The sequence below is a fragment of the Phyllostomus discolor genome, chromosome 1 (genome assembly GCF_004126475.2).
Source record: "Phyllostomus discolor isolate MPI-MPIP mPhyDis1 chromosome 1, mPhyDis1.pri.v3, whole genome shotgun sequence".
NCBI classification, from domain to species: Eukaryota; Metazoa; Chordata; class Mammalia; order Chiroptera; family Phyllostomidae; genus Phyllostomus; species Phyllostomus discolor.
Genome location: NC_040903.2, coordinates 22,931,899 through 22,959,638, shown reverse-complemented (window position 1 = coordinate 22,959,638; position 27,740 = coordinate 22,931,899). Strand labels below are relative to the sequence as shown.

The 27,740-nt window shown below is 45.9% G+C and overlaps 1 protein-coding gene across 7 annotated transcripts in view; it reads right to left on the bottom strand.

The window, feature by feature from the left end:
• Positions 1–27,740, bottom strand: part of TBC1D1 (TBC1 domain family member 1) — a 207,303-nt gene that overhangs the window by 121,103 nt on the left and 58,460 nt on the right. The window contains exon 1 of one of the 7 annotated variants that reach the window (XM_036019731.1): positions 14,499–14,709. The exons of the other annotated variants lie outside the window; for them this stretch is intronic. Within the exon in view, the coding sequence (XP_035875624.1) occupies positions 14,499–14,528 (30 nt within the window). The 5' untranslated portion in view covers positions 14,529–14,709. Of the gene's footprint in view, positions 1–14,498; positions 14,710–27,740 lie in introns of those variants that run through there. 7 annotated transcript variants of the gene reach the window in all.

Below are 27,740 nucleotides of genomic sequence, written 5' to 3'. Positions count from 1 at the left end.
ACAAACATACAGAGCAGCCCAGCCACGGCTCTGTCACCGACACCTGTGAGGTCAGTGATCGTGTCCGAGCCAATGTTAAAAATTCAGAGTTACTAATGCGTGACTGTCAGAGTGAGTGCTGGTATGTCTTATAAATACAGCTGCCCCTTGGACTGTTTTCCATCAGCAGTTAGAGGCCCGTGGTGCCAAGAGCAACTGTGTGCATTGATCCACACCATTTTACCCAGGGGACCTGAGCATCCGGGGCTTTTGTTACGTGCAAGGGGTCCTAGAACCAACTCCCAGTGGATACTGAGGGACAACCTAAGTTTTGGGGGAGTCAAAAATTATATGCAGATTTTCAACTACACAGGGCGTCGGTGCCACAAAACCCACATTCTTTAAGAGTCAACTGTATATTAATCATTTACAGTTTTTAAGTGTGCCACACTAGCTTTTACAGCAGTAACTGCACTGTTGAATAAAACCTGTCACATGTGTTTGAGAATCCTGAACTTCACTCAGTTAGTAGAAACAGGCCTTTATCTCATATCGTTGTAGTGCTTTTCTTGAAATAAACTGTTCTTACCAAGTAGCCATTCTTTTTTCTTTAGTCTCTATCAATGAGCAGATCAGAACTTTGGCCAGTACAGGATATTAGTTAGAGTTGGTCTAATCTATTTTCCACTTAGATATTTTACACTTTATGGAATACCAAGTACAACAATAACAGTATTATTTGCTGCTCCTCAGAAGTTATAAATGTTAGGTAACTTTGATAAGTGTTCCTAGAACTCGTTGTATCCTAGCATATGACACCTCAAAATCAGGATTAAGTGGCAAGTGTTTTCTCCATGATTTTAGAGAAGAAGGGAATCAACCGAAGCCACACACAAGACAGAAATGAAACAGCATAAACTGCACAGAGAATGAAGCTGTCCGGGTCCGAATGCACAGCCAGCGCCAGCCCTCGGCTACCACTCTCCTCCCCCGACCCTGCCTGTGCTCCCCGTGTGCAGGGAACAATATTTGATCTCACCCAAACACCGCTCCCCGGCCACCTGCTCCAAAGCCATTGTCACACCAAAGGGCATGAGCTATCGCATTCTTTTTTTATTTTTTGATTAGTTTACGTTCAATATTTTTATTTTTTATTGATTGATTTGAAAGAGAGAGGGGGATGGAGAGAGAGAAAGAGAAAGAGAAACATCGATTTGTTGTTCCAACCATTTACGCATTTATTGGTTGCTTCTTGTATGTGCCCTGACCTGGGATCAAATCCGCAACCTTGGCGTATCAGGACAACGCTCTAACCAACTGAGCTACCTGGCCAGGGCCCAGTATATACTATTTTGTATTAGTTTCAGGTATTCAACATAGTGGTTAGACCATCATATACTTTACAAAGCGATCTCCCACCCCCAGATATTTCAAGTACCCACCTGGTACCATAGTGATTACAATATTATTGACTGAACTACAGTACTCTTCGTATCACTACCATTTTAAAAAATTAGCTAATAGAATGAAAAAAACAAACCTAAAAATCCCAACATCAGGAACATGGCGACAGATGTAAAGTATTATATGTAAGTTGCAAAAGGACAACAACAATAAACCTCAGCTGGGAAAGTACCCAAGGGATAGAAACAGTCTGCCAAAGTCCACGTGAAAACGATTGGAGGATTTTGGTGACTGTAAGTCTAGGATAAGCTGGCAAAATGACCTGGATACTAAAAGAATGAAAAGCATTAGGAGAAGTGGCACCCTTAAGTGAGGAGAGGGGCCACAGCCTGACCAGTCCTTCCTGCAAATCCAGCCGTGTAGGGAGTTTCACATTTGGCTCTAGGAGACATCAGAGGTAGCAGCAATGCGAGTCCCAAGGTGCCTGCAATTCCATGAACGGAGACTGGGGGAAGGAGCTCTGGGCTTCCAGCTTGGGAAGGGAAGACAGGGCACAGGTCACTGCCGTAGCAATCTGTCGCAGGGAAGGGGTGTGTGAGCACACAGCTCTCTCGTAAATGTGAAAGAAAGAGAGACAAAGCGAGAAAGACTTCTGCTTAGAGGACAAAAATCTCCCTTTCCACTAGAGCTCTGTAAAATGACACGGACTTCTTACGGAACACTGAGCACATCCTTGAGGAGGCTGGAGAACCGGGTGCACGGAGCGTGTCCACACCGCTCAGAGTCAGGCCTTCAGTTGCCCGCTTCTGGGGCTCCTCGCGGAGACCCACAGCAGCTCGCCGGCACAGTTCCGCCTCTCCCTGCCCTGCAGGCTGCTCTTCCGGGGCTGGGGGCTTCATCTTTCCCAGACCAGGTATTTTAAATCGGGAACATTCCTAGAGAACCAACACTGAAACCAAGGCTGACAAGGTTTAAAGGCTGGCTGTGCCAGCCCAGATCGGCCACTGGGAGTGCATCCAAACCTTTGTTGTTTCCCAGGCCAAGGGCATGGCTCCGTGCGTCCAGAAGCTTCAGTGCCTCCCTGACACTCAACTCTGGCCTACCCTCCATTAATTCTGCAGTCAAGGAACAAGCAGTCTGCCAACCAAGTGGGGCCTGGACTCTCTGAATCCTGCTGTTTTCAAAAGTGAGACTTCATCTTGATTGACAAGGATAAGAGGGAAAAATAAAATAAAGAGAAGCCCTAAGGGGAGGAATGGTATAAGGCAATCTGAATACCGTAACTACCTCATCCAGGGTGTATTTGGTCAATGCGCTCTGTTCACAGACGTCTTGGAGAAGATTCTTTGGTGTTCTGCTCCTTCTGTCTCTCTCCAGGGACCTGAGCCGCTACCCCAAGGCCAAAAAAAAAAAAAAAAAAAGATTTTTTTCCTTCTTTCTTTTTTATTCCTTTCTTTGTTGTTGAGTTTATTGGGGTCACACTGGTCATTAATCATATCGGTTTCAAGTATATGATTCTACAATACATCATCTGCACACTGCATTGTGCACTCACCATCCAAAGTCGAGTGTCCTTCCGATAATTCCCTAATTTATAATACATCTGAAGCTCTGAATTCTTTCCTAAACTTGACTCAGATTCTCAACCACCTCTTTAAGCATCATCCAGACTTCAGGCGCCCTGACCTTAAAACATCCAAACCAAGCTCATTCTCTTTGCCCTAAAACGGTCCTCTCTCCTTCCTCCTTGTCTCCCCAACGCCTTCTAGGTAACTCACTTTGAAACCTGGAAAGTGGTTTCTACTCTCCTCTCTCCTCACTCCACCCTTCCGTCAGCTTTCTCACAACAAGCCCCAGACCCGAAGCGCTGGTCTAGGCCTGCACTGCTTCAGCCAAGTCCAAGTCGCAGCAAGTCCCCTGACCGGCCACCCTGCCTCTGGCCTCACCCAGTGCCTCCACCACCCACCCCTCTCCCCACTGACAGCCTCGTCTTCCCGAAACACAGCTGTGAGGGCGGCAGCCTGCCACTCGCAAACCAGAGGCTTCTCTCTCATCTCCGCCGAAACACTACCCTGTCCCGGCCTTCAGAACACCACTGCTGCCCATGTCCCCACCACCCCACCCCCGCAATCTCTTCCCTGTGAGTTTGCTCTTCACCAACTGGGGCATGGGGCTAGGCGGCTCACTCAACTCCACTCAAAAAAAATCTGGGCTTCTGCTCCTTTGAATATCCATCTCCATGCCCTTGCCCATGTATTGGGTTAGCCAAAAAGTCCATTCACTGAAAGTTTTTTCCATAAAATAGAAGACATTTTTCATTTTCACCAATAACTTTATTGATTTGGATATTTTATGTCAGCTATCTCCTGCTATTGGCTTCTAGTGGGTAGAGGCCAGGGGTGCTGCTAAACATCTTCCAGTGCATAAGACAGCCCCACAGCAAAGAATTATTTGGCCAAAATGTTAATAGTATCAAGGAACTTTGCAAACCATTTTTGACATGTTCGATCAGTCACAGCACCTTCTCCATATACTGCACAAATCTTTGTGTGTTTGAGCTGCATTTCTACCTTTCTTGAAATAATAAAGCATAATACACCAAAAATGTTGCTTATTTTCTTCCATCTTCAATATTAAAATGGCTGCCCCAAAATTCACCAACTTTGGTGAGTTTTTTTTAAATGCACACTGATATGACAGCTGTCACCATACAATCTAACAGAATTGTTTCGAATGAAGTTAAAGACAACTAAACACTACTAGAGCCATCGTATGGAAAAAATGTAACGGACTTCTTGGCCAACACAGTATTTTCAAACATGGGAAGAGAATCCACCCCTTCCACTCACCTAGAAACTCAGTAGCACGGAGGTCTCTAAAACTCTAAGAAGGTTGTGACCTTAGTAAATGTACTAGCACTATTTCATGCCCATTATACAGTTAATTTATTAAAAATCAGTGCACAGTTGGCTTTTGGTTTGTGTTTCTAAAGTGAAATATTACAATTAAATCTCTAACTTTGGAAATTTACATGTATAAAAAAAAAAAAACCAGAAAGCCTGACACAATGGAAGCCATCACAATAGCCCTGCCCGCATGTCTCTAAGCAAATACTGTCTCAAAGACCTTGCAGTGTATTTTCACCTAATGACTGATTTCCTTTGGGTCCACCCTGTGAAAGGAACTTCCGCAAAATACCATTCTCTGCCTTCAGCGGGCCTACAATTGTGCATTCTGCTAAACAAATAAACTTCCTTCCTATTTTTCAAGTTTTCCAAAATTAGAGTATCTACATCTTTGGTTGGCACACTACTTCCTGGACTGTAACAGCCGTAGAAGTGAAGAAATTATTCACCGTATTCTGAGAGATAAGAGGACGTCAGAGCTGGCTGAGCAGCTTGCTCTCTTTTAGGGAAGGGGAAATCGAGGTAGAGTGTAACCTCGGGCAAGGTCGCAAGGGCTGCTGTGGCAGAGGCCTGTGGAATTCTCTCTGCCCCATTTTCTCCCTATCTGATCTAAGTTACCTGGGCCTGCCAGAAGCAGTTTGCCCATGTTCTGTACTACTGAACAAGGGCTTGTGTTTAATGCATGCGGAATGTGATAAAACAACAGAAAAACTCTAACCATCATAGTGAGCATCAAGTGACACAAATCTCCAGGCCAAGAGTCAGAACACCTTAATCTTAGCTATCACTTGGGGAAAGTGACCTCACCTCTGGAGGGTTCAATTTTTTTTTTATCTTTTAAAAAAGAGCACAGAACTAAGCAACTGTAAAGGTCTTCTCCCTGCCCAAATTCCATGATGATGATGATGGTGGTGGTGGAGGTGGCAATTACAGTGAGGGCTCCCCCTCACTGAGTGCTACTCTGAGCCAGGCATTGTTCGGAGCATGCCACGTGGAAAAATCCTCCCCTGCCTGGATGACGCTACCATCCCCACTTTGTGGATGGGCACACTCCCGCTTAGAGAGAAGTGACTGGCTAAAGGTCCTATCTCCACCGGCGACAGGTGGAGACAAGGTGTGTCCCAGACCAATGGCTCCCGGAGCCTGCTCTTCCTTATCAGAGGTGGACACTCGAAGATGATTGGCCTGACTTGCAGTAATACAGCCCTAGATTCCAAGTTGAAAGGAATCAGCAATCATTCTACATAATGACCTCATTTTGCATATCAAGTCCTGAGGCCCAAGGAGGTACGGCTTGAGTGCAAGCCAGGAAAGGTACTGGAAATAAATGGCCACACCTCCCACGACTAGACAAGCTCTTCCTAACAAGAACCTGACAGTTCACACTCACATCACCTCATGTGACACCCAAACAGGGCCTCCTGATGGACAGCAGGGCCACAGTCATCACTCCCGTGGCTTCTGGCCAAGGTCAAACACAAATTCAGGGCAGAGCTGGGCCTCCAGCCCATGCCTGTGACTTCCTGCCTGGTGCTCTGCCACAGAGCGGAGAAAAAATCCACTGTGGCAGGATTCTCTGGAGAGCCTATTCAGGGTGGACTCTTGACATCAGAAAATTTTCCACAGAAGCTGAGTAACTGTGAAGCGTGGTCTTGTGGCACTTTGAAAAAGAATATCGGATACTAAGTGAACACTCTCTAAAGCCCACAGTTCAGGTCAACAAGAAGAAAATGCAGGCTTATGGTCATCTCAAAACTGACCTCTTTCTATCACACCTGCTCCTGATCTCTCAATTCCAGTTTCCTCATGCTCTTCCTTCACAAAACACAGGAGGCAGGAATCGAACCATTGCTTCCACAATTAGCTGGGAGTGGACTACTTCCAACATAATGGCTGGGACATACTACGTGATCAAAAAACACTACTATATCTTCCTTTCCATGGTTGTGTTACTGCTAATATAATTTTTCCTGTTAAATCGTCTTTGCGGGTGATGTTTTTCTGAGCAAACTCCATCTCCCGTGCCAGAAGAGAGAGACACACTATACAGCCCTGCCCCATCTCCCGCAGCACGGCCCCCAGAAACGGGAGCGCCAAGTGAAATCAGCAGGTCACCGCAGCCCAGTCCTAGGGAGCCACACTGGACGCTGGCAGCGTCCACCCTCTTCAAATACTCGGGTCCTGGTTTCTTCCTGCACACAGTTCACACAGCTACTTGGGCCGCCCGGGCTCTGGGGCATTTGTGACACCTTCACATGATAGAGGGCCCCACCATCCCCCAACAGATGCTCAGCGTCAGGCTTCCTTTCTCTGCCCTCTTCCTCGCAGGCACCCCAACACACTCTGTGGCGCACAGGTATACACTCGGTGATTAAATCAAGTACTCCAAAATGCAAGCACTAGTTTGATAGATGCACAGACTTTTGATTTTAGTAAAATACTTTAAAGACAAAGCACAAACAAATGAGAGGGACAACATTAACATGTGTCACTAGGGAGCTGCTAACTAAAGCAACAATGGGATGGCATGCCTATTAGAACGGCCACGATCTGCAGCCCTCACAAGGCTGAATGCTGGTGAGGATGTGGGGCGACAGGAAAAAGATATGCAAAGGTCCAAGAACTTGGGCTTAAGTTCTGCCACAAACCAGCTGTGTGACACTGTTCAAATTAAATGACTTCGGTGCTCTGGGTCTCAGTTTCCTCATGTAGAAAAGAGCTGGTAGAATTACACTCAAGATTACATTCTGGTTACAGCAGAAAGACCACGGCCAGGCTGGCCACAGCCACTGATAAGTGTATACACAGCCCAGAGTGTGCTGGAGTGAAAGCAAGGGCCCTTCTTAACTCTGAATCTCCCTGCATCTGAGTAGTTTATTTAACCTGATGTGCCTTCCCCAAGGTTAAAAATCACTGGTCTCAAAAACAAGGCAAACACAGTTGGAATGCAACCCTGAATAATGCTAAAACATGCTGGAAAACTAACACTAATATTTCCTGTTCTTTTCCACGACCCATATAACCTACCACATCAACTCAATTGTCTTTCCTTCAAAGGCTTAGCTCGGACCTCATCTCCTTCGAAGGTCTGCCCGGAAACCACAGCTGAGGGGCTCCCTGTGCACGCATCCGTATCATCACATTAAACTGTCTTCACGGGCGCTCCTCTGCCTCCAAGACTACATACGAGCTGCTGGAGGCGGGGCCCGAGTCCTACTCATCTCTGGAGCCACAGCGCCCAGTGCCACACACGCACCAGAGGCGTGGCTTAGACCACAAGCTCAGCCGTGTTCTTCGAAATCTCCTAAGCACATTTTGACATTATTCAATTTTAAGATAGGATCTATATTTTAAAAAAGATAAAGAATATACTAAATCGACTTCGTGGACAAGAAAGCAGGCTTAGCAAAGTTAACTTAGCAAAGCTCAACTAAAGCAAGAGAACAAAGCCTGTCACTTTAATCCCATTATAATACGTGACAGAAATAAAAATAATTTGCAGAAAAAGTAACAAAGTACATAAACACTAAAAAAGTTCTTCCATTTTGTCTGTCTTATAAATCTAATAGTGCGATAGACTGGTGGTTCTGCACATTGCAAATAGTAAAATCAGAAATAATAGAAATAACAGAAGAAGGAGGGTTTAGAGTCAGAAACACAATGTATAAAGGACTAATTTATTATTTTTACTCACTGAACGTTAGCCATCAAAAGAGGGGGTGCTCCACACCACGTGCCACTAGGGAATCGCCGACTAAAGCGACAGTGAGACGGCACTGCGCGGCTGTGAGAATGGCCACAATCCGGAGCCCTGACGAGCCCGAATGCTGGTGAGGACCTGGAGCAGCAGGAACTCTCCCTCACTGCTGGTGGGGAGCAAAATGTCACAGCCACTTTGGGAGACAGTTTGGCAGCTTCGTGCAAAACTAAACTAGTCTTCCACATGATCCAGAAACTGTGCTCCTTGATAGTTACCCAAAGGAGGTAAAAACTCTTGTCCACACAAAAATCTGCACTCAGATGTTTATAGCAGCTTTATTCACAATTGTCAAAACTTGGAAGCAACTAAGATGTGCTCCTATAGATGAACAGATAAACTCAATTGGACAATGGAATATTTATTGTTCAGCACTAAACAGTGAGCAATCAAGCCATGAAAAGACACAGCAGAACCTTAAGTGTGCATTACCAAGTGAAAGCAGCCAATCTGAAAAGGGCATAGACCTTATGGTTCCAACCACATGACGTTCTGGAAAAGGCACCACTACAGAGATTAGTGGTTGCCAGGGGATGAGGCGGAACAAAGAAGAGGCAGAGCACGGAGGATTCTGAGGACACTGAAACTACTGGGTGTGATACCACAGATTCATGCCATTACACATTTGTCCACACACACAGAATACACAACACCTAGAATGAGCCATAGTTAGCGGAAACTAAAGACTTCGGGTGACGATGATAGTAGGTCAACGCAGATTTATCAGCTGTAGGAAATGGGCCACCCCGGCTGGCGATGCTGAGGATGGGGGAGGCTAGGCACGTGTGGGAACAGAGGATCTGTGGGAAGTCTCTGAACCTTCTGCTCTCTCTCTAAAAATAAAAGGGGGGGTGCGTGAGTAAATTTTTTTCTACTGTTCTCCAGACACCCAATCTCAAGGTTGTTGTGATATTAAGTTTCTAAAGTTTTATTTCATTAATTTCTGCTGTTATCCTTTCAGAAGATACAAGGAACTAACTGGAAATAATGGCATCTGTTCAGAAAAAAAATATGAGCATCTCCTATGTCTAAAGGTAGGTGTAACCAAAAATACTACACTGAGACCCTTGCTCCTCAAAGTGTGGTCCCCAGACCAGCAGCAGCAGCAGCAACACCAGGGTGCTTGTTGCAAATGCAGGATCTGGCATTCCATCCCAGACCTTCTAAAGCAGAACTGCATGTGAACACGGTCCCCAGGTGGTTAGTGTGCGCTGGCATATAACACAACACCACTCCTATGTTCATAGCCTCTACAGGCTAGGAGAGGAGATCACTAACTCAAGGCCTCACACAGAACAGACGATGTGACAACAATGTGGGCAAAAACAGGCTTTAGTCCCCACAGGGGTCCCCACTGCCCCGGGGTAAAATGCCAGCGTCTCTGAAGGGATCTGTTGCCATGTGCATCCTGGCCCCTGCTCACCTGGCCAGGCTCACCCTCTGCTACTCCCTAAAGCAGATTCTCCAGTGTGTTTCCAGGCCTTTCTGCACACACGTTATTCCAACAGCCTGCTGCCCTCTGCTGCCTCCTTTCTGGCCACCTTCAGGCAGGGGTGCAGCCACCCCCTCTGGTCCCCTGCCACCGGCCAGCTGGCTAGTGGTCTAACGTCCCCTGGCAGGGAAACTCCCACGGGACAAAGAAAACGCCCTGGGGGTTATTTTCTACCCTGTTTAGTACAATGCATTGAATGAATGAGTGAATATCAGAAATGTTTCAGGGGAGGGGTGCAAAACGAGAAGGGCTTAATACACATGGAAGACAAGGGCAGGAGCTCCTATAGGCTCAGAGCAGTTTAGGGAATGTGGGAAACAAATTATCATTTGCTTTTTTTCTCTTTAGAAGATGTGCTCTGGGCTCATGGATGAGGTGGGCTCTCTATCCCTGCTTTTCTCCACTCTCCCTTAGTAAAACCTGCCTGGCCCCAAGTATTGTCACGCTGAGCAACCGGAGTTCCCGGAGCCCAGAGAAGCTACTGCCACCACCAGACAAAAACGCCCCCACGGGTTCTCTGCCAAAATCTGGTTCAGGGCTACACCAGCTTTGCTTAGCAGAGTCAGCAAATTTTTCAAATTCAAGGGATGGTTGGACTAGGACAATAAGTTTTTCCTCTTTATTAAACTCAAATATCCACTAATTAAAAGTCGTAGAAGTCTACAGGAGAGAAAAAACCTTGTAAGATCTATTTTTAAATAAGCCATCACAGTAAGCTAGGACTCACCGACATCGGACTGACTTTAGGCAAGGTGGCAGGTCTGCTGCCTGAACACTAGCCAGTCAGATCCACACCAGCCAGTCAGATCCACACCTTACAGGAAGGCTGCTGTGTTCTGTGTAAACAGAAAGGCAAGTTCAACTCATCTGAGGCACCCAAGGTGGACTGATCCAGTCTGCAAAAAATTTCCAAAGTCAATAAACACGCCCAGAGCACGGGCACAGCTGCGCCTGAAAGCCACGGTTAGCCGCAGCCGAACAAAGGAAACGCTGCACTTGTACTTAACGTAGAAGCAGCAATTAGTTACCCGGTCACTGGCACCAACCTCAGACAAACGAGACAGCAAAGAACCGCACTGGGTCACACCATTTCAGAAGACAAAGAACCGCCATGTATCCACTGGTGCTCCCCCCTTCCTACCCAAGTCCAAGCCACCACTCTCACCTCCTACCTGAACCACAGCGGCCTGAGTGGCCTCTCGCCTTGCACGCACCGTGTACACGGGCTGAGCTGACGGCGCTCTGCTCTTTCACACCTTCTAATGACTTCCACGGCTCTTCAAAGCAAACCCAAACCCATACTGTGCCTACAGAGCCTTCAACATCCTGGCCCAGACAACCCCTCCAGACTCAGGGTCGACCCCCGCCCCCACACACACACCCCCGCTGCACCTGTCACACCTGCCTTCTTCCTGCTGCTTCAACAGGCCCTCCTGGTGCCACCTCCAGGCCCTGGACCCTGCAGTTCCCTCTGCCTGGAACACGTCTAGTGCCCTCTTACCACTGATGAAATGTCACCTCTTTACCGGCCCAGGCTCCAGTCACTCTACCAAACCACCTTGTTGACTTTTCTTCCTAGTACTCACCACCACCTGAAATCACCTGGCTCATCTATTTGCTTGCTTCTCCCGTCTATTAGCTGCCACACCTGTCTACAGTTCGCGCTCCATAAAAACATGCACCTGGTCTACCTTGTTCACTGCTTAATTCCAGTTCCTCAAACAGTACCTGCTCAAAAAATATCTGCATCAAAAACATTTTATTGAATAACTCAGTAAATGAATAACGGCTATAAACCTCTGTTTTACGCAAAGCCAAAACATGAGAAACCTGGTATTCTGTAAAATACCAACTAGTCTGCCAATCGATTACTTGTTTCATAGAAGACTCATTCCTTCCCCAATGCATTTTTAACTATTTGGCTTATGAAGCCTCAGTGTGCACTTTCCAAAGGTTAAATCTATTTGGCAAAATAAACTAAACTCCTCCAGGGCATGAACAGTGTCTGGTGCACAGAAGACACCCAACAAACGCCTACTGAATAAATACACGAGCACTGGGAACTACGTTAATACAAGGCCTAAGTTATATGAACGGGCACTTGGATTTGAAAGCACAGCAAATTTGACTATATTTAGGTCCCATTTTCCATTTTACCTGATAAATGGGCACATATACTTATAATCCACTAATGTGAGATGCTAGCGATACTCTTACCCATTACCTTCACGAGCAGGTGCAAACCCGAGTAACTTCAGAAACTTGCCTGGCGGTTCCGCTGCAGTCAGCCCTCACCAACTGATACACGGAGGCACAGAGATACTCAGAACTGCCAGGCTGTTGGGGATGTCTCTGGGATTGGTATGAAAGTCACAACGCTTGAGAGGTTTGTTGTTCTAGTCTACGTAAAACTCAAGTGTTCTCAATGAGAGACTAATAAAAAAAATCACACCTCTATATAACCTGGCCCCACTTGCGGTACAATGCACACCTGCTTTAATGTTCCAGGTCCTGGAACTAGATATAAAACAAACACAAAAGTATGTATTATAATTTTTTAACAGATAATCTCTTTGAAATAAAATTCTTCCCCGTTTTGGCTTTACTTTTACACCATAAAACTGCTCACCGTAAACAGTCATGCGAGATTAAGGCATCACCCAAGAAAAACAAATTCATGTTCAGGTACCCATCTGCTTCAAGCTATACCCACTCCCCTTTCTCCTTCCCCACCAGCTGTTGAGCTGCCGTTTGCAAGGGTCAAAACTGAAAAGAAAATTACATGTTCGTATGAGGTGTGTGCTCATTTGCATTTGTGTGTTCTTGAAGGGTCATTCTAAAATCAAATATAAATGCACTTTGGGATTATGCATTGTGTGCATTATCTGTGCCTCTCGCTTCTGCCTTTAAACCATTCCCTAGCCTATAATGCAAAGTGTGTGAATGACTTGTCTCAACTGAAAAACAAATAAGTTCCATAGAAAGTCACTCTGATAATCTATAACCCCAAGAAATGAACTTTCATACTCTAAAAGCTCTCAGAGAATAACATATTGTCTATGAAAATCAATTTCAGGATGCAATTCATAATAGCACACCACCTAGAAGAAATAAAATGACAATACTTTTAAAAATTATGCTGACAACTGACAAATTTGCTCCCCAAACATTGTAGTTTGTTGTTGTTGCTCTGCAGTTTAAATAACTTTGGAATAACATTCGGAATTTAGATCAAATTATTAACATAGAGTTCATTTACATAAACTTTTCAGAAGCATTGCTAGTAGGCTGACTATCCTTGTGAAAAGTCCTTTTTTTTTTAAATAAGGCTGTGGTCCTGTGTTTTCACTGTCACCACCGCAGGCCAAAAGTCCATCTCAAATCCCTGTGGAAAGCACTTTATTAAATACATTTTGGAAAAGTAAATAAAACTATAAAACAGTACTGGCAATAAGTTGGGGGGTTTTTTAGGTTAACTTCTTATTGATTTTGTAATTAAAAAGGTAAGTTTCTATTTGTTTGGGTTTTTTCCCCTCATTTTGGCCTTAACTACAGTCAAATCCTCAACCTAGAATGGGTTAAGTAACATATAACCAGACCACACACCCTGAATTACTTTTCAAACAATGTAACACCTTTTTAAAAATTTACCATTATTTATAAAAGCCAATTAGCTATCACTTCAAGCCAGAAAATCTGGGTATTATCAGTTTTTATTCAGCAAGAAAATGACAATTTGGAACTTTTTCATCAGTTCATTTTACCACCAGCTGTGTTTCAGGAAATGAAGGTTCTAGGGAGGATTCAGTTCTAGGGAAAGTTCTAGGGAGGAATAGGACATGGCACCTGTCTAACAACTAATTTCATTTGGTCTCTGTGTCTCCATTTTATTGTCTCTTAAATGATAGGCAAAGGCTTAGATGTCTCATAAACAGGTATTCATAAAAACGTACTTTAAAACAACACTCCAAAAGCACTGCATCATAACTAGAGCTCTAACAACCACCTAATTAGTATCCGTGAAGGGTCACAAAATGGCTAACGGGTTCTCTCAATGTGAGCTTATTACTCACCATGCCATACCCCAGGAGCGAGCACTGCCAAGGTGCTAGCAAAGGAAGGGGGTCCGTAGGGAGCGAGAAAAATGCCCTACTGCCCCGCTGGCCCTAGAGGCTGTGAGGGGTGCATCATTCAAAACGCACAACCACCCAGGGGGTGGGGTATTATTCTATTACTGTGTTTTCATGCTAGTGGGAACTCTGCAAATCTACTCCAATCCCTTCCTTTTTGCAATAGTTGACACTGGCCTGGATTTGTCACGCTCGGTTATTCTGAAGGCGCCAATGTTCTGAAAATAAAACTTTAAGGAAATAGAGAGCAAATAACTTACATTTCAAATTCAGATTTCAAAACCTGCCTTTAAAGCCAGGGAGTTAAAAACAAAAGACAGACACTTTCTAAGTGCACTATGTTCATCAGCATTTTAGACGTCCTCAGTCTAATTCCAGACCACCTACAAACGTGCATCAAGGAGGATGACACACAGGTCCGAGCCGATAAAACACCAAGCACCGAATCCACCGCGCGTGGGGGGCTGAGGGGCCAGAGAAGCTGATCGCCAGGCGCGAATCCCCGGGTCCCCGTGTCAGCCTCACTCTCTCCACCTGTGAAATGGGCGTGACACTACTTGCCCGTTTGCTCCGAGGGGGACGGCTACGAATGAATGAGAACCTCTAGGACAACGACCCAAGGCGCACTGGCCACTCTCCCACCGCGGTCCCGGGGCTGCGGGGCGCCCCCTGCCGCAGGCGGCCAGGGCTCAAGTGGAACCACCCCGCCGCCCGCGCTCCCCGCGCTCCAGATCCCCGACAGTTACAAATGCTCCTAGAACCGCGCCGCCGGGACACCGGCTCCCAGGGCGGTCCGCGTTGGTAACAGGCGCCCGCCCGACGCCGCCTACCTTGGCCACCCAGCTGAACAATGGTGACATCGCGGGCCGAGCGGCGGCTCCTCGCCCCCCGCTCCCGCTCACTCCCGTCGCCGGCCCGTGGAACGGCAGGCAGCCCGGAGCGGGCTCCCGGAGCGGCGGGGCGTGGGCATGGCTACCAGCCCGGCGGAGGCGGCGGCGGGCTCCTCCCCGCGCGTCACAGCCCGGAGAGGTCGCGTCCGCCCGACAGCCAGACTCTGAAAGGGAAGTGGGTGGGGACAGCGCGGGAGAGGGGAGGGGAGGGAGCGCGGGCCGCCCCGCCCTCGCCCCGCCCACACCCACGCCGGGCGCGCGGCGGGAAGTTGGGAGGCACCGGGATCTCCCTGCTCCCGCTGCCCCGCGCGGCGCAGCTCGGAGGGGAGGAGTCCAAACCCTGAAGACTAGACTAGGGACGCGGCTTTCTAAGCCTCCAGGGTCCGTTTCGCACAACTTTCGGAAAACTAGAAATTCCTGTCTCTGAAGTTTGATCAAAGCCCCAGAGTTGGAGAGAACACAAAAGCCCGCCCAACTTTCTAGGGGCTACCCCCATCCCTAAACTCTGGAGATTGCTGGTAACAAAAGGACTAGTGTTTCCCCGGCCCCTAATAACCTTTGTGTAATCGAAGGTGGTTTTCTCCGAGTCAGACAACTCGGCTATTGAGACTAGAAAAGGAGCGGAGGAAAGGCACCTTCTGCTCCTGCCAATCCCGCGGAGGGTTTAGCAAAGTGAGAAATGTTGATTTCGCCGGTTCTCTTCCACAGCAAGATGATAAGTACAAGTGTAGTCGGTTTATAGCTACAAAGGTTAAATTGAGGTTCAAACTCAGACACCTGAGAGTTCCACGTTGAACAAAATAAAAAGTAAAAAGGCCAAAGGTCTAGTAACTGACAAGTGAAGGCGTGTGTTACTCTGAGCCACTCACTGAGTTCCAAATAGCCACCCTAGCCCAAGAACATTGCTTCTCTTTCCTTTTGTCATAATAATTGTGCATTATCTTCATGCTAGGTTAGTCAGACATTTTAATGGGATCCCCATTTGGGTTCTCCAAATGCCTAGCATTGCTGAGTAACAGATTACCCCAAATCTGAGAAGCTTAAATCAATAGTTTCTATAGGTGAGAAACCCAGAAGCATCTTAGCTGAATGCCTCTGGCTCAAGGCCTCTCTTGAGATTGCTGTTAGCTAGGATTGCAGTCCATCCCAAAACTGGACGGGGGCTGAAGGATCCCCTTTCCAGATCACTCATCTAGTTGTTTTCAGGATTCCTTCCTTGCAGACTGCTGGTCTCAGGGCATCGATTTCTTGCTGCACCATGGTGGGCCTCTCCATAGGGCGGCTCTCAGAATGGCAGCTTGCAGCCCAGCACCGGTGATTTGAGTAAGAGCACGTGTCCAAGAAGGAAGTCAGCCATTGTCTAAACCAGCGATTTTCAACCCTTTTCATCCCATGGCACACACAAACTTACTGCTAAAATTCTGCAGCCCACCAACAAATATATTTTTTGCTGATCTGACTAAAGAATCGGTATAATTTTGATTCATTCACACAGGATGGCTATCACGTTGGCTGTTGTCATTTTTTATTTGACAATCTAAGGGAGAAATGTCAGTGCCCCTGACTAAATAGTGAGGTGTTGCATGTTTTAATAATTCTTGCAGCACGCCGGTTGATAATTGCTGGTATAAACTAATCTCAGAAATTAATCCCAAGACTTCTGCTGTACTCTATTCGCTAAAGTAGGGAAGTAAGTGTAGTCCACACTCAAGACCTGAGTACCAAGAGGGGGATCATGGGAGATGTAGGGGGCGTCATCTCTTTTTTTCTCCTTCCCTGGGGATGCATGGGAAGATAAGTGATAAAGGCAGGGTGGAAGTCAAGAGAGGTATCATTCCAAAAGAGCAAACCTGGGTAATTGAAACCCGCCCTAGAAGCATTTTAGGGAAGTGCTTTTCTTTTATTCTTTTAAGCAGAGATGTTCCCTGAAGAAATGAAGAGTCAGAAAACGGGAGTGCATTTGTAGCCATCTAACCAAATCTTTCTCTGTGACCACATCACTTTCCCAAGCAAGTGGAAGAGATGCAGGCTGAGAGCTCCATTAAAGTCAGAGCCCTTCTGACTTTCCAGCCTTGCTCCTTCAAGTGCGGTCCATGGACCCACAGCCTCAGTGTCACTTGACGATTTGTTAGAACGCAGGCCCTGCCCTAATCCAGACCTACAGAGTCAGGGCCTTCGTTTCACCATGTCTCCAGGTAGCTGTATGTACATGGAAAGTTTGAGAATGCACTAGTACAGGAGATTCATTGACCTCAGTCTAACCATAATACAGCACTGACAAACAGCCCCCTAAGCAAGCGGTTAAAATTGTCGTGTATCCTTGGAATGGTGTGAACTGCAGAGAAATCTTGAGAGTGCCTAGGCAACAACATCATCTTGATGGGAGTGGATGGGCAGCTGAGCACCAGGCAGGGCAAGTTAGGCTGATGACTAACATTGTAGTCCCCCATCACTCCAACGCCGCTGGGACTGAGCTCTATGAGAATGCCCACCATTTAAAAGCAACACTGAGGAGCAAATAAGGGGAGTCCGAAATTGACTAAAGAAACCTGCATTGCCTCTAACTGATTGAAATAAATTTCCTGCCACTTGGGCAGGAGGTGGAATGGCAAAAAAAAATTACACTAAATTTAAGAGAATAAAAATTGCACTTCTTATGGAAAAAAAATTGAAGTCAGACCAAATCCTGGATGTAGTGCGGTTACAATGGGATAGGGTGCAGGAGAAATAGGGACATCAAAACTTCATTTGTTTAAACCCGAATCCAAGCCTCCATACATACACATCACAGTGGAGGCTCTTGCAGATCTTGGCCTGAACTTGCCTACACCTTACATCTCTTTCAGACTCACAGAGGCCTCCCTCTGCTCCGGGTCTCCCTGGCCCAGCACTGGACAGAATCACTCGATTCACGGGAACCCAAGGACCTTTCCACAGAGTTGACTTGGGAGATAGTAAGGTGTAGAGCTCTAACACCAAATATTTTAAGAAATACACATGAAAGATCTTATTTTAATTCACCGACAACATGTAGCTTGACAGTTACATTGCACAAAGAAATTCTGTTACAATTTGAAATTTCATTAAAGGGAAACTGTTAACTCCAATCTAACTGATTCCACACTCAAGTTTCCTTAAATCACCACACTCCCTCCCGTCGGAAAAGTGTATCCTTCCCTGAGACAATATTCCCCCAGGAGAGAACTGTATATAGACCAGGCATCAGTGATTTTTAACAGCTCCCTGTGATTCTCTTTCAACTGGAACTGAGAACCTCTACAGACAGAATTGTCACTGCTCAAAGATGCTGATAGTTCCAAGACCTGATTATCTATCAGAGTTACCAGTGGTGTCAAGGGGAGCAGGTAGGGAAGGAAGGCTGCTGATTTGGCTGCTTGGGCAGAGTGGAATTCTCAGAGACCTCAGAGGGCAGGCAGGTCATATGGATGTGTGAAGAGGGCCATGTGTGAGACAATAAGGAATGAATGAACTGTGGCATCTTGGAGAAGGTATGCTCAATTGTTAAAACTCCACCTTGACAAGCAAATTGTGTCTATCTATCTGGTTGCTCTGTGCAGAGCAATAGGCTACCCAGATAGAGCTGCAGAGATTTAAACAAATAGGATCTACAGATAATCCAGGACTGCTACCTTTCCAAGCAACTTTAAAAGTCTGATCTAATCTCTCACCCACTCAGCTTTCCTGAGATATTAAGGAAGGACTTGAGAAAGAGGAGACAGGTAAATCCTCGAAGAATTGCTCCCCTGCTAAGCCTGACCCTAACACCCCCCTCAAAAACCACCCTGACACCCCTGCCCTACTCTGCTGCCCATCCCCTCCTTTGAGGAGGAGCAACAGGCCAGGACCGCAAAACCTTCTGAGGTTGGGAGGGATTTTCAGACAGGCTGCTCTCCCACTCAAATCAGGGGAAGATGCGAAAGCATGACCTCACCCTACCAACCTGTCCCCGCCACTTCCCTGCAAGACCTGGTTTGGGAAAAAGCCATTGCAATACTAACAAAAGGAAACTCAACTTCAAATGAATCAGAACCACTTGGCAACTACAATTGACACTGATTACAGTGTGTGTTTTCTTTCACCAAGCACTACTCTGACACCAACCTAGAATTCCTACTCAATTCTGACACTATCCACCTGGAGATATCGTCAGATCCCACAGGTTAAGGGCTCAATCCCACGGCACTGTCCTCTTCCCCCACTTCAGATGCCAACCAAAGTCCAGGTTGTCACCTGCGCATCAGACTGACTAGCTGCAGATCACAGGTTCTCACAACCCCCTTCTTGGGTTCCATTAATTTGTAGAACGGCTAACAGAAGTCAGAGAAACATTTTACTTCCAAGTTTAGTGGTTTATCACAAAAGGCTGTACCTCAGAAAGAGCCAGACGGCAGAGATGAACAGGACAATGAACGGGGAAAGTGCACAGAGCGTCCACGCCCTCCGGGAGCGCGCTCTTCCTGCGTCTACACGTGTTCACCGACCAGGAAGCTCCCTGAACCCCATCATTTGAGTTTTTATGGAGGTTCCATTATATAAACATAATTAATTAGCTCATTGGCAATAGGCGACTGAACTCGATCTCTAGCCTCTCCCCACTCCGCAGAGGCTAGGGAGCAGGACTAGAAACTTCAACCCTTTAATCACGTGGTTGGTTCCCCTAGCAACCAACCTCTAACCTTTGCTGACCCAGGGGTTTAACCAAAAAAAAAAATCGCTCATTAACATAACAAAAGACACCTTTCTCATTCTCTTCATGGGAAAACCCAAGGAGTTTAGGAGCTCTCTCTGCCAGGAAGGGGGAAAAAGATCCAATATATTTTTCTTATTATAAATCATAATATCGCAGCAGCTGACCAGAAGTTTATTCAATTCACAAACATCCATTAGTACCTATTGTATAAAAGCAACATCTGTCCTTACAAAAAATAGCAAAAGTGGTCAGACCTGAAGCTTGACCTCAAGGCGCAGAAAGAGTAGCTGGAGAGTCCAGCAGGGAAGACCTAGCAGGAGGATCCAGCAGGAACTCCGTGGACTTCCCAGAGAAATAAGGTAAGATCGGGCCACAGGGGAAGAACCAGCTTCCTGGCTGGGAGACTTTGACTCTTCTGCAGACGGTGATGCGAGAGTGGGCTTCCCTGGGGGAAGGACCCCAGCTGGACAAAGGCACAGAGGACACTCCTTGGTCATCTCCCACCAGCACAGAAGTTTGTTTCCAGAAAAAATACTTGCTGAGAATACTATCAAGTCCAGAAAAATCATGAAAAAAATCCCTCTGTGTGCATTGAAAACACCTGCCCATGAGAAAACCTGTATGTGACTATTCATGATAATATTATTCGTGATGGCTAAAAGTGGACACAACCTAAATGTCCAGCAGTTGAAGAATGAATGAACAAAATGCAGTGTACCCACACAATGGGATATTAGTTGGTCATAGAAAGTAATGCATGCTAAGACACAAATGGGCTTTGAAAACATTATGCTAAGTGAAAGAAACCAGACTCAAAAAACTATACATTGTATGGCTTCACTTACAAGAAATATCCAGAATAAGCAATCCGTAGAGACAGGAAGTAGATTCATATTTTCCAGGGACTGCTGGGGAGGGATTAATTAGGAGTGATGGCTAATGAGTTTCTCTTTGGGGAGATGAAATTGTTTTGGAATTAGATAGTGGTGACATGAATATACTAAAAATCCAAATTTCATGGTACGTGAATTATACCTTAATTTTTAAATCCCTCTATGTGATGATAGTTGAATGACTTCAGGTTGATTAATTTCCTGAGGATTTACAATAATGGAACCCACACTTCAAAGGGCTAGTTTCAGGATTCAATGAGATGCATGTAAAACACTCTGCTTAAGTCCTTGCATATATAGTAGGTGCTCAGCAAACGTTAGCTGTGGTGATAATAGTAGTAATTGCTGTTGGTTAATAATGGGTACGTGTGATGGTTAATTTTATGTGTCCACTGGACTGAACAAGGCATGCTCAGATAGCTGGTAAACATTATTTCAGGGTGTAACTGTGAGGGTGCCTCTGGATAGAGGTTAGCATTTGAATCAGTAAAGATTGCCCTCACCAACGTTGGGTGGACATCATCCAGTCTTTGGCCTGAATAGAACAAAAAGGCGGAAGGGCAGACTTGCCCTCTGCTTGAGCTGAGATACCCGTCTTCTCCCGCCCTCAAACATCAGCACACCTTAGGACCCAGACCAGGACTTGCACCATCGGCTCCCCAGTCCTCAGGCCCTTGGACTCATGCTGAGTTACACCTTCAGCTTCCCGAGTTCTCCATCCTTTAGATGGCAGACCTTGGGACTTCTCGGCCTCCGTACCCCATGAGCCAATTCCTATAGTAGGTCTCTACGCTCCCTCACTCTCTCCCTCATATGAATGAACAAAATACAGTATACCCGTACAATGGAGTATTAGTTGGTCATAAAAAGTAATACATGCTAAGACGTAACTGGACTTTGAATATACCTAAATAATTTTCTCTGTTTCTCTAGAGAACCCTGAGCAATGCAATATGATACATTAATGTAGAAATAATACAGAAGCGATGGGCTGGAGGTCTCAAGGTCTTGCCGGGGTTTATAGACAGGGCACACAGGTGAGGTCCAAGAGGAGACTGCGTGTTAGCCAAAACTGATGCCAGGCTCAGTGGGCCCCCCGGATGTCTCTCGGTATCTCCTCCCCCTTTTTATGAGTCGCTGCGTCTGGCAGCATGACTGCATTCCATTTGTCACTTTGTAAGCCACACAGTGAGCACCCCAAGGTTCTCTGGCAGGTCCCGATCATTGTAGCTGGGCAGAGACTGAGGGTTCGAGAGCATACTAGCCCCTCACACTTTCAGACGGTTCAGAAATCCCTCCCCAAGCCACGGATTCTGTCCACTCACACCCCCCACTTACTCACTGCTCCCCTCCCTCACTTCCCCACCGTCCTGTGCCTCCCTCCAGGTCCACATCTGTCTCTCTCTCTCAAGCACACACGGACTCACATTTCAGATCACACTAACTTCAAACACAGAGTCTCTGAGTGACAAAACTGAGCACTCTGAAGACTGGCTTCAGGGCAAGTGCGCTCAGGGAATTGGTGAACGAGTAAAAGGAAGCACGGGGGAGAGTGAACGAACAAACCAGGTGAAGGCTTATTTGGAGGTCGACAGTAAGCTCAGGTAATCACTAAAGAGCATTGTGCTTTAACAGAACCATGTCAACGTTTAAATTGAGGTCTCTAATTTTATGTTTTGATTGCAAAGGGAACCCAAATTCTGTCCCCCTGAAGTTGCTTTTATGGGATATTGATTTCTAAGCTGTTTATGAGGAAACAAAAGACTCAGAAAGAACCTTTGACCCTCCCCGCACTTTCCTGTCCAAGAGATTCAGACAGGGAAACCTGCTCCAGGAAGGAGATCTCTGGATGTTCACCTTAGCCTGATCTGAAGGAAGTGTGGTAACTCAGAGGGCACCAGGCAAGTGCCTGTTAGCGGGAGAGCCCTGTGTCTCCCTGTTTCGGGCTTGCCTAGCAAAGACTTTCCTGCTCTTCCCCAACCACCTGTGAATCCTCCATTCTCATTTCTGAAATCTAATACCCCATTCATCCCCCCATTTTCTCCTTTGTCCAAAGTGTCATGTATACCCTCAGTGTATATACCCTCACTGTTGGCTCAGTATCTCTGGAATTTTCAGGCCTATGTGAATTCCCTACACATGTATTAAAACTTTGATTCTCCCCTGTTAATCTCTCTGTTATGATTTTGAGCCCAGCCTTGAAGAACTTAGAAGGTGGAAGGGAAAATGTGTGTCCAGTTGTAGTTTCTTGTAAGTCAAAATAATAGCAAGCAGGCTTAATAAAACCATTTTTCGGGGCTCCAGCCACCTTCACGTCATTATATTTATCCAAAACCCTTGCAAAATTAAAAGCTGGCTGCAACCCCACTGGAACTACTGACTTTGCAGTGTAAAAAAGAAAGCTGTTGAACTTGTAACTCCAGAGGGAACCAGACAGGAACAAACCTCCTAAAGATGAAAGTTTACACCACTTTCAGGACGCCTTTTTTCTCTCTGCAGTCAGCAGTCTTGTTAAAACAGAAATCTACTTTTTGACACAAATTTATCTCTTCATTAAAATGCTTGTGACATTTCTAAACAAGCTAAGTTAACATATTTTGCCATTTAAATATGTTTCCTTTTCAATATTTTTGCTTAATATATACAGTGATCATGTTCACTTTTCAGCTGGAAAGACATTCCAAAAATAGAAACAGTGTTTTTCTATTTTTAGCTCATCCTATAAAGTTTAAGCAAATAATCTTCTTTCCAAAGTACTGCACACACATGTTTCAAATTCATGGAAAAACCCAGCGGCAATGAGCTCATAAAAGAAAACACACTGAAAATTTAGAGTCAAAGATTTTGACATCCTCTCCCTGTGTTATAACTAAATATAGATGCTCAACCTTAAACTCAGACATTTTCATTATAATTTATAATGGAAACAGAAAAAGCACCACTTGCATAGCAAATTTCACCAAAAAATAACCTCTTTTCTAAACTGGAAAGTATGTTTCTCCTTAAAAATTAGACTGAAAAACATCAACTCCTGCCTCCTGAACAAACCTATCAGTGAATGCAAATCAGACCAAACTTCCTTTTCTTCCTATAACAAATCACAATTTCCTTCTTCATTAAAAGATAGCTTAGTTTACTTTTAATAAGAATTATTTCCCACTTCTAAAACAAGTTCTATTTGTTCACCTTCATTTAGTTCCTTAAAATGGTAAATATCAATCCAGCAATCTCCCTCCTTGATATTTACCCAAAGAAAGTGAAAACTTACATCCATACAAAATCCTGCACGGGCATGTTGATAGCAGCTTTACTGATCATTACCAAAACTTGGAAGCATCCAAGATGCCATTTAATAGATGAGTGGATAAATAAACAGTAGTATATCCAGACAATGGATATTGTTCATCACTAAAAAGAAATGGGTGATCAAACCATGAAAAGGAATGCGGAAAACTTAGCTGCATATTACTAAGTGAAAGAAGTCAATCTGAAAAGGCCACATACTATTTGATTCCAACTATACAACATTCTGAAAAAGGCAAAACTATGGGGACAGTAAAAGATCAGTTGTTGCTGAGGGTGGGGCTGGGGAAGGGGTGAGTAGGTAGGACACAGAGGACCTCTGGGTGGGGGGCAAAAATACTCTGTATGACACTATAATGATGGACACATGTCACTAGACAAGTGTCCAAACCTACTCGATGCACAGCACCAAGAGGGAACTGTAATGGGAACTGCACTGCGGACTGTAGGGGACAGTGATGTATCAGTGCAGGTTTGTCCGTTGTAACAAACAGTCACTCTTGGTGGGGCATTTTGATGAAGGGAGAGGCGATTTACATATGAGGGCAGGGGCCACGGGCAATCTGTGTCTTCTGCTCAGTTCTGCCGTGAACCTAAAACTGCTCTTTAAAAAATTGTCTTAAAGATTTCGCAGGCTTTAAACACAATCGAAATTCTCTGTCAATGTCCTCACTGTTTGCAAAGCCTAAATTTGTGTGTGTCAGCGTTCTGAGTCAGAACCACACAGCACACATGCACACAGGCAGAAGGGTGATTCTTCCCTGCAGGTTGCCTGGCCCTGTCAGGGAGCCACACTCCTCTGCAGAGCCGCACAAAGCAATTCCCATCTGTTTCCTTGCTGTGGCTTGAGATTCCTACAAAAGTCCACCACACCAGGCACACCTGCCTTCCACCAAGAGGAGTGTACCTGGTTAGCTCAGCGCAATTTTCAGGTGCACAGAACAAGCATACTTTCTAGAAGCTAAGATCCAAATACCATGTTCCACAGTAAAGCCTCTCTAAAAACTTTAAAATAAAAGGTCTCTCTGGAGTCACTGCTTAGCAAAGAAATACGTGGACTATAAAATAAACCATCAGCCTGACCAGTGTGGCTCAGCTGGTTGGGCGCTGTCCTGCAAAGCAAAAGGTCACTGTTCCCATTCTCAGTTACAGCCCAAGCCTGGGTTGCAGGTTCGACCCCCAGCTGGGGCATGTAGGAGAGGCAACGGATCGATGTTTCTCCCTCACATTGATGTTTCTCTCCCTCTTGTTCTCCCTCCCTTCCCCTCTCTCTAGAAATAAATAAATAAAATCTTTAAAGAAAATAAAATAAGCCACCATCAGCATCCTGGTCTCCATAGACAGTTAGATAAGATACAGAAATGGAAACAACTTCTGTTGGCTTTGATGGAAACATAAGGGCCGAGAAGGTGTAAGAAGGAAATAGCTTCTCTTTTTCCTTCGTGTTGGACTCTCCTTCAATTTCTCAAATGTTTACAAGTGGGGGGCGCGCCTGAGACATGGCTCTTCTCACCTGAATTTTTCCAGCAGACACAGGTTATGTGCTGGGCAAGGGGAAGATAAACCGGCTTTCAGAGGAGGATCAGAATTCACCTAGAATGGTCTGACTGATTGGCACACAGCCCTTTGGAGTCTTCCTCTCTGTGGAGGGGGATGTCTTCAAAGGCAGCCCGGAGGAACACGGGGCTGGGCATGCAGGTGTGTGCCCTAGCTTCTACCTGCCCACGACTGGCTGTGTGATCTCAGGAAGCCTGTGTTACATCTCTGGGCCTGTGTCCACCTGGTAAATTTCAGAGTTTAGTCTCGTGATCTCCAGGGTCCCTTCCCAGCTTCTCTCAGGAACATGTGCTCAATTAAATGCCAATGATGGGTTTGTACCTCGAAAGCCTTGCCTCAGGGTCAAGGTGAAACTAATCATAACTGCTTATCAGTCTTGAGATCATAATGTTGCAAGGGCACCAAAGCTGTTGGAACTTTTCCAGGAACCTAGAGTAGATTCCTTACCTTTGGGGTGATGGCAAGAATAAATGCTTGCAACTCAGTGGCAACAGTCACCTGCCTTTTGTCGGAAGTACCCCTTTACCAAAGTTAAGGGTCACGAAGGAAGGCTCGGGACCATATCCATTGAGCACTTATGCGTGCCAAATATTTTTGTATGCAAGATCTGTCCAGAAGGTATCCAGCCACATAATATGAAAAAGAGACATTTATTGAAGAAGATACAAGATGCCAGAAACATTATACACAGGACAGTGATTCTTCAGTCCCCTTCAACATTGGCACCTTGGGACTTCACACGGTTCTCCCAATCACCATCTGCTGTCGTATTTTCCTGAATCTCATCAATGGTCTGAAATCTCTTCCCTTTCAAAGGTGATTTCAGTTTTGGGAAAAGCCCAAAGTCTCAGGGCACCAAATCTGGCCTGTAGGGGGACTGAGTCACCTGTGTAATTTGATATTTTGCCAAAAAACTCTGTATAAGACGTGATGTATGAGTGAGTGTATTGTCATGATGAAGCTGCCAGTCATAACCTACCCACAGCTGCAGCCTTCTGAATCATCTGGATAGTTTCCTGAAGGAATGTTCAAACTCAACACAAAATTTGACACACATTCATTGCTCTACTCACTCAGTCATTCTGAATGCAATGGCCACACAGCACACATGCTCGCTCAACAGCACCTACTGTCTCCGCTCTAGTGCAGCTCGTCATTGTTCGTGCACGCACATTCCAGTCCTCTCTCCTTGGCTGCCAGGTTGCATGGATGCCATGCAAACCATTCTCATTATATTAACAAGGACTGGACCTTTTCAGGACAGGCCTCGTGTTATCTCATCAATCCTCACGACAACCACAAAGTCTTGGAGGCTCCACTCCTGCTCTACAAAGCTGCAGGGGCAGGACCTCTGTCCCACTGTGTCCAGAAGGCGGGACCCCTGCCCCAGTGAGCCTGGAGGACAGAGAATCAAGCTGAAGGGCATTACCCTCAAGTCTGAAGATCTCATGGGGTTTTCCCTGTAGTTTGGACTTGTTTTTAGAATGGGAATGTCTATCCCATGCCTGTCCCACTGTAGTATTTGGGAAGCACATATCTTATCTGGGTTCACAGGTTCATAGCTGGAGAGGAATCTGTTTCCGGGTGAATCACATCTGGAGTCTCACCTGCATCTGATTTAGATAAGACTTAGAGGAGGCTTTCGGTTTTAGACTTTTGAGTTGATGCTGGAACAAGCGAAGACTTCAGGGGCTATTGGGACTCAATACGTGTATTTTGCATGTGAGAAAGACATGGACTCTGGGGGACCAGGAGCAGCAGAATGCTACAGACTAAATGTTTGTATCCTCCCCACATTCCTATGTGAAACCTACTCCCTAATGGGATGGCATTTGGAAGTGGGGCCTCTGGGAGGTGATTAGTGGTGCCCTTATTTAAAAAAGGCCCCAGGGAGATCTTTTGCCCCTCCCACCAGGTGAAGCGAGAGGATGACCATCTGTGAACCAGGCAGTGGGCTTTCACCAGAAACCGAGTCTGCCAGCACCTTGATCTTGGACTTCCTAGCCTCCAGAAATGTGAGGAATAAATTTCTATACTTTATAAGCCACTTGATCTATGGTGTTTTTGTTACAGCAACCTGAACAGACCTAGACAAGCAATAATCATGGTAATAGAACATAATGTGCATTGAGCCCTTACTACCTAGCAGACACTGCTACAACCAGCACACCTTCGGATGGCGTTCATTAGGGGCCAGGCATGCAGCACTCACAATGTGTGAGGTAGGGACCAGGATCGCCCTGTTTCTGATGGGGAACCTGAAGGGTCAGAACCAGGATCTGGGCGTAAGCACTCTGTCAACTTAACCACGTCACTACATGGCCCCTAGTTATTATCTCAACACTCTCCTGCGAGGCATTATTTATTCTGTGTCACAGACAGAGAAGCCGAGGTTCAGGAAGGTAAAATAATTTGCCTGGGAAACCTGTGGTGCAATGTCAGGGAAGCGAACGGTCCTAACTGCTCTCAACACTGGACTGCACGCTCTAAGATTTCAGGGACCAGGTCTGGTCAAGGGAGGTCCTTGAGACAAGCACCCGCTTCCAGCCTACAGCTGGCTTTATTGGGGAAAAAGTTCTGCCTCTCTTGTGGGGCCAGGGGCAGCAGGTTCTAAAAAATATTCAAATGAATGAGCAAGGAAGGAAAGGGAAAGGAAGTGAGTTCTCTTTGAGTCTGAGGCAGCAGGGCCCTTCTCGAGGTGAGTGAGGCCTGAGGCAG